At 40.0% G+C, this 16,812-nt stretch overlaps 1 protein-coding gene across 11 annotated transcripts in view; it reads left to right on the top strand.

Moving 5' to 3' along the window:
- The first annotated feature begins 4,594 nt into the window (after positions 1-4,594).
- The window catches only part of TMEM39A (transmembrane protein 39A), a 34,985-nt gene continuing 22,767 nt past the window's right edge, over positions 4,595-16,812 (top strand). For 4 of the 11 annotated variants that reach the window (XR_012431679.1, XM_074033394.1, XM_074033392.1 and 1 more), the window contains exons 1-4: positions 4,604-4,664; positions 4,770-4,906; positions 6,099-6,285; positions 12,661-12,883. Coding sequence is in view for 5 of the 11 variants with exons in the window: in XM_074033392.1 (XP_073889493.1) it covers positions 6,173-6,285; positions 12,661-12,883 (336 nt within the window). In the remaining 6 variants the exon portion in view is untranslated. Of the gene's footprint in view, positions 4,665-4,769; positions 4,907-6,098; positions 6,286-12,660; positions 12,884-16,812 lie in introns of those variants that run through there. The other 7 variants (XR_274879.5, XM_074033395.1, XM_005548067.4 and 4 more) reach the window with 3 other exon arrangements.

Consider the following 16,812-nt stretch of genomic DNA (forward strand, 5'->3'; position numbering starts at 1 on the left):
GTTCAAGTGATTCTCCTGTCTCAGTCTCCTGAGTAGCTGGGATGACAGGAGTGTGTCACCACGCCTGGCTAATTTTTGTATTTTTAGTAGAGACAGGGTTTCACCATGTTGGCCAGGTTGGTCTCGAACTCCTGACCTCGGGTGATCTGCCCGCCTTGGCCTCCCAAATTGCTGGGGTTACAGGCATGAGCCACCATGCCCGGCCAAGAACTTTAAACTAAATTTGGTGAAATTTTGTTTCTTGACAGTGGGCAACATGATACTGGACAATATAGGTATATAGTATAGTACAGGTATATATCTTTATATAGGTATATATAGGTCAGCGTAGATATATTTAGTGATCATAGAACTACAAATACTTATTTTCTTTTTTTTTTTTGAGACAGAGTCTCACTCTGTCACCCAGGCTGGAGTGCAGTAGCATGATCTCGGCTCACTGCAACCTCCACCTCCTGGGTTCAAGCGATTCTCCTGCCTCAGCCTCTTGAGTAGCTGGGATTACAGGCGAGCGCCACCATGCCTGGGTAATTTTTGTATTTTTAGTAGAGATGGGGTTTCACCATGTTGGCCAGGCTGGTCTCGAATGCCTGACCTTGTGATCCACCCGCCTCGGCCTCCCAAAGTGCTGGGATTACAGGCTTGAGTCACTGCGCCCAGCCTTTTTTTTTTTTTTTTTTTTGAGTTTTGCTCTTGTTGCACAGGCTGGAGTGCAATTACTCAATATTGGCTCATCGCAACCTCCGCCTCCTGGGTTCAAGCAATTCTCCTGTCTCAGCCTCCTGAGTAGCTGGGATTACAGGCATGCGCCACCACACCCAGCTAATTTTGTATTTTTAGTAGAGACGGGGTTTCTCCATATTGGTCAGGCTGGTCTCAAACTCCAGACCTCAGGTGATCTGCCTGTCTCGGCCTCCCAAAGTGCTGGGATTACAGGCGTGAGTCACCGAACCCAACCATATTTATCTATTTTCTAAAATGTACATGGTTATATCCCTAAGCTTTGTGGAAATATGGAAATACAGAGAAGTACAAGATCAAATCTGTGCTCCCACGTGTTTAGAACTAGTAGGGAAGACAAATATGCTTCCTTAGAGATAGTTTACAATTTAAGACAATAGTTAAGTGCCACTGGTTTCAGTGGAGGAAAAGATCAATATGAACTGGAAATCTGGAGAAAGGGGTAGGAGGGGTGTATTTTGTACGGAAGAAAAGGATATGTTGCAGTTAAGGAATATTGTTCTGGACTCACTAAAAATATGGGAGCCATAATATGCAGAAGGTGGGGATCAAATTTAGCTTGACAGTAGTGGAGGCTTTAGGATGCACGTTAAGGAATGGTGAAAGAGAAAATAATGTTGATTACCTAGGAATGGGCCGTATCAGTCACATATTACACCCATATGGGCATTTGGTCTATATTCCACCAGGGCAGAACCACCCAGTTTTTGTATGAGTGAGGCTCACTTTGGGTGAATAGAGAGGAAGAAAAAATGTATCCCCCAAACTACAGCATATTTCTTCTGGAATCCAAATGAAACTTTAGTCAATTTTTTTTCTACTTCCAGGAAGGTGTGCAGTACAGTCATGTGTTGTTTAACAATGGGAATATGTTTTGAGAAATGTGTCAGGCAATTTTGTTGTTGTGTGAACATCATAGAGTATACTTACACAAACCTACCTAGTATAGCCTACTGCATACTGAGGATATTTGGTATAGCCTATTGCTCCTAGGCTACAAACCTATTCAGCATGTTAGTGTACTGAATATTACAGGCAATTGTAACACAATGGTAAGTATTGGTGTATCTAAATGTAGAAAAGGTACAGTAAATGAGTAAAAATGATACACCTGTATAAGGCACTTACCATGAATGGAGCTTGCAGGACTGAAAGTTGCTCTGAATGAGTCAGTGAGTGGTGAGTAAATGTGAACACCTAGGACATTACGCTACTATAGATTCTATAAACACTATAGTTAGACCATACTAAACTTATAAACATATTTTTCTTTATTCAGTAATAAATTAGCTTACCGTAACTTTTTACTGTACAAACTTTTTAATTTTTTTCAACTTTTTGACTTTGTAATAACTTAGCTTAAAACGCAAGCACATTGTGCAGCCGTACAAAAATATTTTCTTTTCTTTTCTTTTTTTTTTTTTTGAGACAGTCTCACACTGTTGCCCAGGCTACAGTGTAGTGGCGTGATCTCAGCTGACTGCAACCTCTGCCTCCCAGGTTCAAGCAATTCTCATGCCTCAGCCTCCTGAGTAGCTGGGATTACAGGTGTTCACCATAACACCTGGCTAATTTTTGTATTTTTAGTAGAAACAGGGTTTCGCCATGTTGGCCAGGCTGCTGTTAAACTCCTGGCCTCCCAAAGTGCTGGGATTATAGACATGAGCCACTGCACCCGAGCTATTTTCTTTCTTTCTATCTTTATTCTACAAGCTTTTTTTTTTCTATTTCTAAAATGTTTTATTTTCTTTTTTACTTTTTAAACTATTTTGTTGAAAACTAACATGCAAACACACACGTGTGTGTTTGGGTCAGGCCTACGCAGGGTCAGGATCATCAATATCACTATCTTTCACCTCCACATCTTGTCCCTCTGGAAGATCTTCAGGGGCAGTAACACAGATGGAGCTGCCATCTCCTATGATAAAAATGCCTTCTTCTGGAATACCTTCTGAAAGACCTGTCCAAGGTTGTTTTACAGTTAAATTTCATTTTTTTAAAATAAGTAGAAGGAGTACAATCTAAAATAACAATAAACATATAGTATAGTAAATACATAAACCAGTAACAAAGTAATTTATTATCATTATTTAGTATGCTATATTGTACATAATTGCCTGTGCTATACTTTTATACAACTGGTAGTGCAGGTTTGTGTACACTAGGATGCATTGCACTACAACATAAAGACAGCTACATCATTAGGCAATAAGAATTTTTCAGTTCTATTATACTCTCATGGGCTCACCATCATTTACGTGGTCTTTCATTGATTGAAACATCATTATGTGACACATGACTGTACTTAAAAACGAAAAAAAAAAACCCACAACGGTTGTATGAGTACTGAAAGTACAGTTTCTACTGAACGAGTGTTGGTTTTGCACCATCATAAAGTCGAAAAATTGTGAGTCACACCATCCTAAGTTGGAGATTTGTGTGTATTCCTAAGTGACAGCTCTGTGATACTTTAGGACATTCGGAATATTTGGGAATATTAGTAAATTTACTGGTTTCGATATCAGTCATTCTGGCTCTAAATTCTGGTTCTGGCACTTACTAGCCAGGCTATTTTTTTTTTTTTTCTATTCTTCTTCTGATTATTATTTTTGAGACAGGGTCTCTCTCTGTTGCCCAGGCTGGAGTGCAGTGGCACGATCTCAACTCACTGCAAACTTGACCTCCAGGGCTCAAGTGGTCCTCCCACCTCAGCCTCCCAAGTAGGTGGGACTACAGGCATGAGCCACCATGACCGACTGATTTTTTAACTTTTTTTGTAATGACAAGGTCCCACTATATTGCTCAGGGTGGTCTCCAACTCTTGGGCTCAAGTGATCCTCCTGCCTTGGCCTCCCGGTGTTGGAATTGCAGTCATGAGTCATCCTGCCTGGCCAGGAAGGCTATTTTCAACAACTTCAGTTTCCTCTGTAAAATAGGAACCATAGTAGAAACTATCAAAATGTTGTGAGATTTAAATGAAATGTGTAAAGCTACTAATCCAGTGCCTGACACAACAAAATTCTTAATAAAGGTTAATCATGCAGTCAATACAAACAACTTTCTATTAAGGAGCTTAAAATCGCTGGAGTGAAAGATTACACAAATGCTCCTTTTGACACTTTTACTCTTCTTCTAATACCAAACTATAGGCAATTCCTGAACTCAACGTGACATTGCTCACAGATCTTTACCTTTTTATCTGCCACTTCTCCAGGAGGACTGCCATTCTCCCACAAAGCCCCTATGCCTTTGAGGAGTCTTGGCTGAAACCCCAAGCTCTTTGCAAAGCTTTTCTTGGTATTGACACCACCACCATCCAACAGAATTCATTGGTGTTGCATGCTATCTCTGGACCTTGGACATACTTTTAATATTGCATTTATTGTAACAAATGGTAATTACTGTATTTTCTTGGTGTCTCCTCTCTTCTACTAGACTCTGAGACTTTGTAACCACAGCATCTGTCTAGTTCTTAGCAAACAATAAGCACAGGGTTGGATGCTGACGCATGACTTCATGACTTAGGCTCCCTCACTTAGCAATGACGTGACCCTAGGCGACACCTCCTAATCTATACTCATCTGTAAAATGGGGGTGATAACTTGTACATGGTTATTACATGGAGTCCAAGAGACAACAAGAAGGATCAGTAGCACAGTGCCCGCACGTCGTAGCCGCTAGCTGACTGAGGCCAAGGGAGGAAATGCGTTGGTCAATACTGGCCGGAAGGGGCGGGACCGCGAGTCAAGAGGAGCAGGCGAGCCCCACTGCGCAGGTGCAAATGGGAGGGGTTAGCGTGCCGGCTGGTTCCGGGGGCCCACTCGCGGCTGGGGCGGACCGCGGTCGCGTAGCTGACGTCATCGCTGTGCGCTGCCACGTCTGCTCAGCTCCGCGGTAATGGAGGCTGGGGATGGGTGCTGAAGGTACCAGGCTCTGGCTCTAGCTTTAGCTCCGGCACTGGAACTGCCTCGGAGTCTGGGTCTGAGTCTTGCAGCCCGAAGCCTGGACACCTTTTCTTGATTCTCTAGGCGGGGGCTGTCTGCGTGCAAGCAGCTGGTTTGCAGCGTTTCAACGCGGGGAGGGAGTTCCCTTACCTGGGGTCCAGTCTGTAAAGTTGTCGCCGCTTTCTAGGGATCCCGCCCCACCGGCTGGGACTTTTCCATGCGTGAGTATTACTGAGCTGCCGCAAGGTCCGGCTGTCCTGGACCTGCCTCGGCCCTCTTGGATATGCGGCGGAGACTGCTTTGTCCACTTCTCTGCCCACTTCTCTGCGGACTTCTGTTTGGGACCAGTCTGTTGAAGTTTGTGGTCTCCTGCAGTCCACCCCACCCCACCCACCCCATACTCTCACCTCTTCCGTCCCAGGTTTTTCCCTGCACTTTTCTTTCCCTTTGCTCGTTAATGGAGCAAGGACCAGCAGCCCCTGCATCCAGCGGTTTGAATGCTTTGTTTCACTTGGGATTAGTTTACAGCCGAAGGCTGTTAGGAATAGGGAGCACTTGAAAACAAGGGTTTTTGCAGTGTCATCCTTGGGGTTTTAGGTATTGTTTAGGAAACATTGGTATCCGTATTGGCAGAATCATGATATTTGCCGTAGAATGATGAAAATAACTTTTTTTTTTTTTTTTTTTTGTCTCCAGTGAGGATCTTTATCTTTTACTTGCCTCTTAATCTTGCAGTTTCAGTAATTTCTATATGATTTTACACCAGCTTTTCTGGAGCGGACATCCACTTAAAGAGTTACTTTCAATATTTTAACCCTAACATATAGAGATACCACTTGAACAGTTTTACTTTTAAACAGTTAAGAGAACTACTGGTACCATTTCATTCCACTTCCTCAGTCCTGACAACCTCTACAGAACAGGGAACACTTTTTTTTCCCCCACAGTGAAGAAACACACTCAGAAGTTAATTTATTCGGATAAGGTCAGATAATATGTGACCATCTGAACTCACAACCCATATCCCTTGATAACAAAACCTAACGTTTTATAAAATGCCGATTCTTCTATATTTCAAGGAATTTAATTGTGAAACATTGAGCAGGAAATGTATAAGGTGTGATGTTTCTTGTAAACTTCTGTCTGATTATAGTATCTTACATATGATACAAATCAATTGACGAAAGACACAAATCATGACTTGCCTAAAGCTTAACAGAGCTTAGATCAGAACTTAGGGTTTGACCCATTAGAGTCTGAATGGTCCTTTAATTCGAATAATGTAGGTAGTAGACACTGGGAACATTCGTTTGAAAATCTTTTGTAAGGCCTGCTCACTCAGTTTTTCTCGTTGTTTTGTTGCCTACTTTAAAAATAGTCTACTGATATTTATATGTTTTTGTTATCGTTCAGAGTTGAAACTGGTTGACAACCATTAACCTGGGTTGCAACTACAGGTGGCACTGGAAGCAGACTGGTTCCTGGACATGCCCGGTGGAAGGAGGGGCCCTAGTCGGCAACAGCTAAGCCGTTCAGCTTTACCTTCTTTGCAGACTTTGGTTGGTGGTGGCTGTGGCAATGGCACAGGCTTGAGAAACAGGTAAAGAAAAAATAAGGCTATATTTAATTTGTAATGTCCTATCATCAGTAAGACGAACATAAAAGTCATCTTGTCATTCAGATATTTGCTTATTGAGATTAATTCTTGACACTGAGGTAGAAATCCTGCCTTTGAAGACAAAATTCAGAATTTCAAAATACTTTCGAGGTAAAAAGATGTGATATGGGGCCCACAAAGTGAAAGCAGTCCCATTCTTTCTTTTGGCTGATCATCTAAATTCTAGTTATCCCCTTTTTATCTATTAGAAGAAGGGAGAAGTGAATGAAAATACAAGGCAAGTGTGATGGTTTATCTACTTATAAGCATTCTTTTTTTAGAGGGCAAATTAAAACTCCCAGCTGAAATTATAAGTCAGATTCCATCAAGGGTTTTAAATTGTCAAAAAATTGTTTGGTCTTAATAAACGTTAGCTGTTTATTAGCTGGGGTAGCTCATGCCATCAGGAGGTTTGATAATGTAGCAGTGCAAAGAGATGCTTTTACCTAATCAAGTATTTGCTCAAGATAATTTCTGCCAGCTAATTTCTCCTTCCTCCCTGAAAAAAGTTTTTCTCTTGCCTTGATTTTAATTTTCAGAGCTAGCAATCAGTACTACTGTGTTTTCAGGCCTATCTGATGGCATTAATGCACTTTTGTTTTCTAGGCCTGACCTTTGCCCTTTTTTTTCCTGACTTTCCAATCCCTCTTCCAATCTTTAAAATTAGTTCTGATCTCATCATTTCAGTCGAGCTCTCCCTGAAATTCCAGTTTGAAGGGATTTTTCCAGTCTCCGATTCTCATACTAATTTTTAATCCAAGTTTTGTTTATGTATGTATATAGAACTAGTTTATGCTAGAGTATTTTTTTACTCTGCTGTTCGTTGGATTTCCTTATTTTAAAAATGGTGATACTGTTTGCATCATAGCAGAATGTTGAAATAAATGAAGTAGTAAATTGCAGTAACTTTAAAAAACTTTACTGAATTTTACAAATTTTCTACATATATTAAGTATTATTTTATATGTTTAAAAATAAGAAAGAATATGCGAAAATGCTTTTGAAGAAAAGTACTATCTAATATAGGTATTGAGATAAAAGTTGTTTGCTATTTGAGGTACATACCTTAATTTTATTAATATATACTATCAACTTATTGATTCAGTACTTTCAAGTTGTGATAGAAAATCCTAGCTGTTCCTAACTAGGATTCTAGCTAGCTAAAAAATTCTAACTTTGCCTCTGTATTAACTCTAGCAGTTCTTTGTACATTCTCTTTGACTTTGGCTTTGAGGATTCCTCTAGATAATTATGTTCTCAGTTAAAAATGTTCTCAAACTGTCCCATGAAATTGCTCTTCAGTGTCTCAGGTGTTGCTGTAGGAGGGCTTAGAAGGGAAAATGGATCAGGCAGGCCTAATAGTCTAGGCTTGAGGTTTCCTAGTCTTCTCTTAATTAGACTGACTTATTTTCCTATGTGTTTTAAATATTAAGATACTATGTAAAATATTATGGGGAAAGGAAAATAAAGTGTTCTGCTATTAAAAAGAACTGAAAGCCAATGAAAATGTCATTTGTAGATGCTTCTGCTTGCACTTGGAGTCTGCACATGATTTACTGGGAAGAAGTAGGAACATTTGGAAAATACCTGTGCTCTTGACTGGGTTTGGTATTCTTTTCTCTGCCTTCACTGTAGCTCTTCTATCCTGGTATTAGAGGTTCCAACCGTGGTTGCTTTAATCTGCCTTTCTCTTCTCCTTTAACATATGTTTATTTAGCAATTAACTTGTGGGGAGGGAGAGAGTGGGTAGAAGAAAGTATTTTCAACATTTTAAAATGAAAGAAATAATTGTTTATGGTTTGAAAAGTTACCAAGATTATTATTATTGAGTGATTATTTTGTGACATGTTTACCTAGAGAAATTGGGAAAAAGAAAGCTTTATATTTGTTTCTTGGTAGGAAGCAAGCAGCTGGAATAATTTGTTATAAAAGACCTGGGGAGGAGGTATAAAAGCATGAAAGAACCAGCAGATAGCTTATAATATAGTTTTAGGAAGGATATATAGAAAGAAGGAGTGTCCAGATGAGGAGAACTCATTTCTGGAGTGTCTGTAGAGTATTGGAGGGAAATAGATAATTGCTTAAGTATTATATACTTTTGGATGATACATTTGATTCTGCAAGACCGACATAGGTCAACTGGAGAGGAGAGCATTTGCCCCTGTTTGGTAGGTGGTTGTGGTCTGATTGGTGAAGTTAAACTCTAGAATGTCAAGGAGCTAGATTGGTAACACAGTCAAGATTGAAATTGTAGTTCCTTGTCCTGCTTTCCACCTTTAGGGAGCAGGGATTTGTTCTTGCAACAGTGTGTTATAGAGTATTATCCTTTTAAAAAGGGAAGATATATTGTGTATTTCTGGATTTCTTAGAGAGCTCCTGATTGAGGAAGAATCTTATTTGAGAAGAACTGTTTTTTCCTTTGCTTATATATACTTTGTTAATAATATCACCTGAACATGTCCAAATGACCACTGCTTTCCCTATCTCTTCTATTCCTCTTTAGGCCTTTGAATCTTTCTTCCTTCATCCATTTGCTTCCCTAAATTGTGCCGCTTGCTCACTCCATAACAATCAGTCTCAGGCCTGCTGTGTTAACCTTTTCCCACACACAAACTTTATATGCAAGGACAAAACACAGGTGTTTAGCATAAACCACATTGTTTATATAAACAGTTTAGGCACAGTGAGCCATTCTTGTTATTTAGGGAAAGTTTATCTCACTGTAGGGAACTGTTTACTAGTCATGGTTCCCAGATGTAAGCCTTGTAAGCAGGCCTTCCTAAGAGTAGCTATGCTGAACACCTGCTTTCCTTTTGGAAGTCTAGAATTTTGGTACTGCGAGGAAGAAGGTGCCCATGTGGCCAGCCCCCAATAAAAACCCTGGACATCAAGTCTCTAATGAGCTTTCCTGGTTGAATAGCACTTCACATGTGTTGTCACAACTCATTGCTAGAGAATTTATATGGGTTCTGAACAGATTCTTAAATCTGTTTTTATATATATATATATGTATTTTTGTTTTGTTTTGTTTTTGAGATGGAGTTTTGCTCTTGTTGCCCAGGCTGGAGTGCAATGGTGCTATCTTGGCTCACTGCAACCTCCGCCTCCTGGGTTCAAGCGATTCTGCCTCAGCCTCCCGAGTAGCTGGGATTACAGACATGAGCCACCATACCCGACTAATTTTGATCCACCCGCTTCGGCCTCCCGAAGTGCTGGGATTACAGGTGTGAGCCACTGCGCCCAGCCCTATTTTTAATATTCTATTAGAGGAATAACACTTAAATTTGTTCCTAAATAATACCTCTGTGACTGATTTTCTGAGATATATTGACTAAATCTGTTAATTTTAGTTTTAAAAATGATCATATCTCTTCTCAAGTTTTCAACTTTATAGATCAGATAGAGAAGACATAATCTCATAGATTCTTTTTTATTTATATAGGAGTATTTTTTTTCCACTGATGCTCCAGATCTCTAGATCTCGTTTATTTTATTTATTTATTTTTATTTCTTTATTTTTGAGACAGAGTCTTGTTCTGTCACCAGGCTGGAGTGCAGTGGCACAATCTCGGCTCATTGCCATGTCTGCCTCCTTGGTTCAGGCAATTCTCGTGCCTTAGCCTCCCGAGTAGCTAGGATTACAGGCACATGCCACCACACCCAGCTAATTTTGTATTTTTAGTAGAGACAGGGTTTCACCATGTTGGCCAGGCTGGTCTCAAACTCCTGACCTCGTGATCCGCCTGCCTCAGCCTCCCAAAGTGCTGGGATTACAGGCATGAGCCACTGCACCCAGCCAGATCTCGTTTTATGTGACTTTGGTCTCTCTGTTTTCTGGTTTGACGTTTAATAGTCAAGGCTGTATAGAGTATGACAAGTGTAGGTCTTTTCTACTTTGTTTTGAATATCTTTTTTGAGGCCTAGCATTTTATTGACTTTGTTAATGGTAAAAACACGTTTGTCTGCTTCACTTGGGAAAAATTCTGTAAGAACCTTTTAACCATTAAGTCATAACAAGTAATTTAGCATGTGTTCCCCCTTAGCGTATTTTTGACTGAAGGGAAATAAGAATTTTTAGTTTGTCTGGAGTAGAGGCTTGTAACCTTGTAACTTCTCATCAGAGTTTTTAATTTCATAAATCAACTGGAGTGAGGGAGTAGATTGGCTTCTTGTTGTAATCCTCTTCATGCAAGTCTACCAACTTGTAAACTTCAGAGGCTGCCTTTCGTGTTGTGTTTTGTGGAATGGTGCCTTCTGGAGTTTTTACAGTGCTGTGGCCCACCTCAAAGACTGGTTTGTGATTGAGCAGGTATGGTTCTGAGACCTACTGGTGGTTCACAATGTATTACTTGGTAGGCTTGTTCTATTGGAGTATACTCTGGGAATGAGAAGAAGAAACTTAAAATTTTTTCCATACCCTCCTCCACCAGTTCCTGTTCTTCCCTTCTAGGTCTTCTGAGTTTCTGCCATAGTATTCTTAACTGTTCAGAATGAGCAGAGTTCATATTCCCATGAGTCACTTAAAGTACTGTAAGTGCTACATACCAATTTCTATATTTGGAAATTTTAGAGTAGAATGGTAACGCTAGTTTTGTTCCTTCTCTCAAATCTTCTTTGGAAGTATCTAAGCTAAGCTTCTTTTCTTTGGTCTGTAAATAACAGTAGACCCTTAGATCTCTGTAAGTATTCCCAGGCATATAAACAAAGGAAACTTTTCTCCTACTTCCGTCTTATACCTTTAGATAGCCTGGTTATTTCTAATCTGTAAAAGAGCGTGGAAGAAAGAACAATAAGAAGATAGGGATTAAAATATCTGCATCTTTTTGTGTTTTAAGGGATATCTCTTTTTCATAACTATATTGGTCTACTGCCTTCTCAACCTAAAGATACATATTTGCAGTGAACTAAGAAGAGTATAGTCTCTGTTCTTAAGATTATGATCTGGTAGACAACACATAGATGTATACAAAAAATTATGTAACAATGTGAAAAGTATAGTAATAAAGGTATAGTTAAGTATTATGGTGGCACAGAGGAGAGATGAATCAGTTTTGATGGAGTAGAATAAGCTTCACAGAGAATGTGTTTGAGTGGCTTAAAAATCTTGAAGAAGGAGTAAAAAAAGTTTTGAAGGATTTTGTCAGTAAATATGTATGTGAGAAGTTAAGGAAGGTGATTATGGAAGGTGATTAGTACATTTAAAGGGAATAACATACGCAAAAGAAGAGCATATATGTTCCAGAAAGCAAATAGCATAAGTATCATATAGGGTACATGTGAAGGAGTGATGAGGTGAAACTAGTCTGTTAAGCTGAGGGACCTCATAGGGCTACTAAAAATTTTTGGCTATTACCCCACTATTAGTAGAGAGCCATTAAATGTTTTTAGGTAAGAGTAACACTATTAAGAGTTTTACCTTAGAAAGATCCCTGAAAACAGGTTGGAGAGTTTGGTGAAAGTGGAATTGAGTATAGGAGGATTACTGCAATAGTTTAGGTGAAAATAGTAAATGCTTGAACTAAAGCAAATGAGATTAAAGAGGAAGGTACAGTTTGGACAAAGTTTTATAAAGTTGAATCTAGGAGATTTAGAGAGTGATTGGACATTGAGAGGCAGAAGAAAAGTTTTTTTTTGTTTTTGTTGGTTTTTTTTGTTTTTTTTTTGAGATGGAGTCTCGCTCTGTCACCCAGAATGGAGTACAGTGGTGCGTTCTCAGCTCACTGCAACCTCCGCCTCCCAGGTTCAAGCAATTCTCCTGCCTCAGCCTCCCAAGTAGCTGTAATTACAGGTGTCCACCACCGTGCCTGGCTAATTTTTGTATTTTTAGTAGAGACAAGGTTTCGCCATGTTGGTCAGGCTGGTCTTGAACTCGTGACCTCAGGTGTTCCGCCCGCCTCGGCCTCTGAAAGTGCTGGGATTACAGGCGTGAGCCACCGTGCCCGGCCAAGAGAAGTTTTAATATGACTCCCAGGTTTCTGATGTGGGTAGCTAACTTGAGTGGGCCATGAACTAAGGTCAGGACTATAAGAGGGAAGAACACAGAGATGTCCAGTAAAGATTTGAATAATGTGTCTGTAATTTAGCAGTGAGCTCTATGGTGAGAAATTACAGTCTTCATCATGTAGGAAATAATGGAGGCCATAGCTGCATCTTAGATCACTGACAATGTGTGAAGGGAGAAGGTAAGAGGATCCCAAGAAGGAGTCTTGCGGGGAAAGCCAACAGTGAAGGGATAGATGGAGGAGACAGCAGGAGCCCTTTATGTTCTGTGACAGTGGAGGTTATGACCATTGAGTTAACCATAGTTTTCTCTTTCAGGAATGGTAGTGCTATTGGCCTTCCAGTCCCACCTATCACAGCCTTAATCACCCCAGGTCCTGTTCGTCATTGCCAAATTCCTGACTTGCCTGTGGATGGGAGCCTACTCTTTGAATTCCTTTTTTTCATCTACCTGTTGGTTGCTCTTTTCATTCAGTACATCAACATTTATAAAACAGTGTGGTGGTATCCTTACAATCATCCTGCTTCTTGTACATCACTGGTAAGTCTTACTCAGCCTTTAAGTTCTTTATGTTAGTTACCCAAGAAACTACCTGGAAAGCTTTCTGTAGAAATTGTTTTTCTTAGTAATTTTTCTTTCAATAAAATATTTTTTTCTAGACCACAGATTACTTTCAGAAATAAAATTTCATAAGATTGTTAAAATATAAGTACTATCAGGGGAAGTAAAAATGTAAATGAAAATGCAGAAAACATTTAAATAATTTATTATATCACAGAAAGGTTTTGGTATTTAGTTTTCTCTGCACCATTTTAAATTTGTAAGTATAAGGTGTCAGTGTTACTACATTCTAACAACTCTACCCTTTTAATGGCTGAATTAGGATAATGGTAGCTTCTGTAACAAATAAACTCTGAGGCAGTTGTCCTGGTTGCCAGGAGTTCTTCCATGTGATCAATCAGGGGACCCAAGCTGATGGAGATTCTATTGTCTTCCACCATGTGACCTCTAAGGTGGTTGTGACCCCATCCCTGTCAGCCAGAAGGGGAAAGAGCTTAGGGCAATATAAAGGAGAGTTTCTTATGGGCCAGGCTTGCATCATTTCCACACATGTCCACTCCTAACTACAAGAGAAGCTAAATATAGTCCTTTAGCTGGGTACATAGTGAACTTAAATAAAATTGGGTTCTGTCACACAAGTGAAGTTGAGAAATTGGCTGTCTTTGGTGAGGTACATAAAAATGTATTGTAGATTTCTTCTGTTCTCTTTCCATTTATTAAGAGTACCATGATAGGCCAGGCGCGGTGGCTCACACCTGTAATCCCAGCACTTTGGTAGGCCGAGGCAGGCAGATCACGAGGTCAGGAGATCAAGACCTGGCTAACACGGTGCAACCCCGTCTCCACTAAAAATACAAAAAATTAACCGGGCATGGTGGCGGGTGCCTATAGTCCCAGCTACTCGGGAGGCTGAGGCAGGAGAATGGCGTGAACCTGGGAGGCGGAGCTTGCAGTGAGCCGAGACCGAGCCATTGCACTCCAGCCTGGGCAACAAAGCGAGACTCCGTCTCAAAAAAAAAAATACCGTGATAGTCTTGATGCAGAGAAGGTTCACCATAGATGGATATATAAAAAAATGTTGGTAAGGCCTGGGCATGGTGGCTCATGCCTATAATCCCAGCACTTTGGGAGGCGAAGGCGGGAGGATTGCTTGAGCCTAGGAATTTGAGACCAGCCTAGGCGACATAGTGAGACTTTGTCTCTACAAAAAATAAACAAAATTAGCTGGGCTTGGTAGTGCACACTTGTGGTCCTGGCTTCTGGGGAAGCTGAAGTGAGAGGATTGCCTGAGCCTGGGAGATAGAGACTGCAGTAAGCTACGATTGTGGCCACCATACTCCAGCTTGGGTGACAGAATAAGACCCTGTCTCAAAAAAAAAAAAAAGAAAAAAGAAAAAAAAATGAAATTTAAAAATGTAAGTATATGTATTGTTAAGGCTAGTCAGATGACTTGACGGATAGGTTGTTGGCAATGGCAGATTTGAATGGGTGATAGAGAGATGCTCTAGGCAAAAGAAGACTATTGTCTTCTTATATATGTGTTTGGGACTAATAAAGATTAGAAAGCCTTCCTAGCCTGGTGAACATAGAAAGGAAATGTGGGCCAAAATCCTTAAGATAGTATGGAAAGAGAATAAAAATTTTTGTTTTAAATATTTGTATCATTTGGTTGTTCCTGGTATTAACTATTAAGAATTTTCTTGCTGTATTGACCTTCTGTCTACTTAATATCATGTGATAAGAATGTCAGTTTCTGTATTGGAAAATTGCAATGATTTAGTGCCAATTTTTTTTTAATAGTCTTTCTTTCTTACCCGGATTATGAGCTTATTGAGTGTAGGAACTGTACTTCGTTCATCCTTTTTGGCCATGGTGTTTTAAAGAGAAGAAGTTGGATTAGATATTCTTTAAGGCCTTTTCCAGGTATATAGTTATATAAATAAATACTCATTGTCTTAACAGTGTCAGTAACAAACACACATTAAAATATTTAGTGGATTCTTCTTTTTTTTTTTTTTTTTGAGATGGAGTCTTGCGCTCTGTCGCCCAGGTTGGAGTGCAGTGGTGCAGTCTCAGCTCACTGCAAGCTCCGCCTCCCAGGTTTATACCATTCTCCTGCCTCAGCCTGCCGAGTAGCTGAGACTACAGGCGCCTGCCCTCATGCCCGGCTACCTTTTTTTTTTTTTGTATTTTTAATAGAGACGGGGTTTCACAGTGTTAGCCAGGATGGCTCCTGACCTCGTGATCCGCCCGCCTTATCCTCCCAAAGTGCTGGGATTACAGGTGTGAGCCACTGTGCCTGGCCAATATTTAGTAAATTCTTTACAAGTATTATCTCATTTACTCTTTATAAAAATGAGTAGGTACCATTATATGACTCCCATTTTATAAATGAATGTAAGACCTATAAACTGGTTCAAAAATCACATAGTGGCATAGTGAGTGCCCAAGTCCAGACCAATCTACTGTGCTTTACTTCTTGTTTTAGTCCTATATTTATTCCGTAAGTTCTTCTTGGGTAGTTCATTATAAAATTTCTATTTGGTTTGACATTCCCCTGGAAACTTCTCATGTGTTGAATTTTCAGTGTCATCAAAGAGTTCTTTGCCCAGTCTAACATATCTGACTATAGCTCTTTAGAAAGTTACCTACAAATACTGCCTTGAAACAGAGGGAGCCAGTGTTCTTGTCATAATCAGGAACCTGCTGCTACAGCTGCTGACTCCAGAATTAATGCTTCCTTTCCTTTGACCCTTACCACCAAAAATGGATGCCTTTTGCTACCTTTTCCCTTAACTTCACTCACTTCTGAATTCAAGTTTTATATGATGCCTGTGGTTGACAGAACCGAAATCATATCTAGAGTCTGAGTGCAAGAAAGTTTGGAAATGTCATTTTTAGCTTTCCAGCCTCTGCAATAGAGGAACGCACACTTAACGGAGGTTGTAGAGTAGATTGGCTCACTTATCTGATGCACATAATCTTTGCTAACACAAAGCTTAAAATTGGGTTGTGAAGCCAAGAGTAACATGTGAAATAGCAAATATGAGTTTAGCCTGTGAATCTCAAAGGAGCCTGTATCAGTGAGTTGTTCAAAGATAGAATGGACTGCTGGAGATCAAGTTATTTCCCATCACTGAAGGTATTGAAGCGTGGAAGGTGCTTACCTGACCAGGAGGCTCTAGCAAGGACTTCTGTCCCAAATATGTGGTCTGTCTTTTAAGTTTTGTTCTATTATGAGTGTCTGGGTCAGACCCAGACACTCATAATAAATTTGTCAGATTTATATATTAGGTTTTTATTTTTCCATTCCAAGATCTTAATATCAAAAAGAAAATGTGGACACCTGAATATGTGAAGTATTCTAGCTGTCAACCAATTAACTGAATGAGTCTTAACCCTAAGAAACATAAAAGCTAGAAGTAGTAAATTATTCAGAATAGGAATAGAGGGCTCTGATTAATCAAATATTCTGGGTTACAAAGAGTTAATCATAACCACATTACCATGTTCATTGATTTGGTTATAACATGATTTGCTTAACAAAAAGATGTATTAGGCACTTAAATATTTTGATTTTTTTTTTTGAGATGGAGTTTCACTCTGTCACCAGGCTGGAGTGCAGTGGTACGACTTCTGCTCACTGCAACCTCCAACTCCCTGGTTCAGCAATTCTCCTGCCTCAGCCTCCCAAGTAGCTACGATTACAGGCATGCGCCACCATGCCCAGCTAATTTTTGTATTTTTAGTAGAGGCAGGGTTTCACCATGTTGGCCAGGATGGTCTTGATCTCCTGACCTCATGATCCGCCCACCTTGGCCTCCCAGATTGCTGGAATTACAGGCGTGAGTCACTGCACCTGGCCAATGTTTTGATTTTTAAAAATGTCTTAGATGGACTGGTGATGC

Source organism: Macaca fascicularis, chromosome 2, assembly GCF_037993035.2.
Source record: "Macaca fascicularis isolate 582-1 chromosome 2, T2T-MFA8v1.1".
Taxonomy (NCBI): domain Eukaryota; kingdom Metazoa; phylum Chordata; class Mammalia; order Primates; family Cercopithecidae; genus Macaca; species Macaca fascicularis.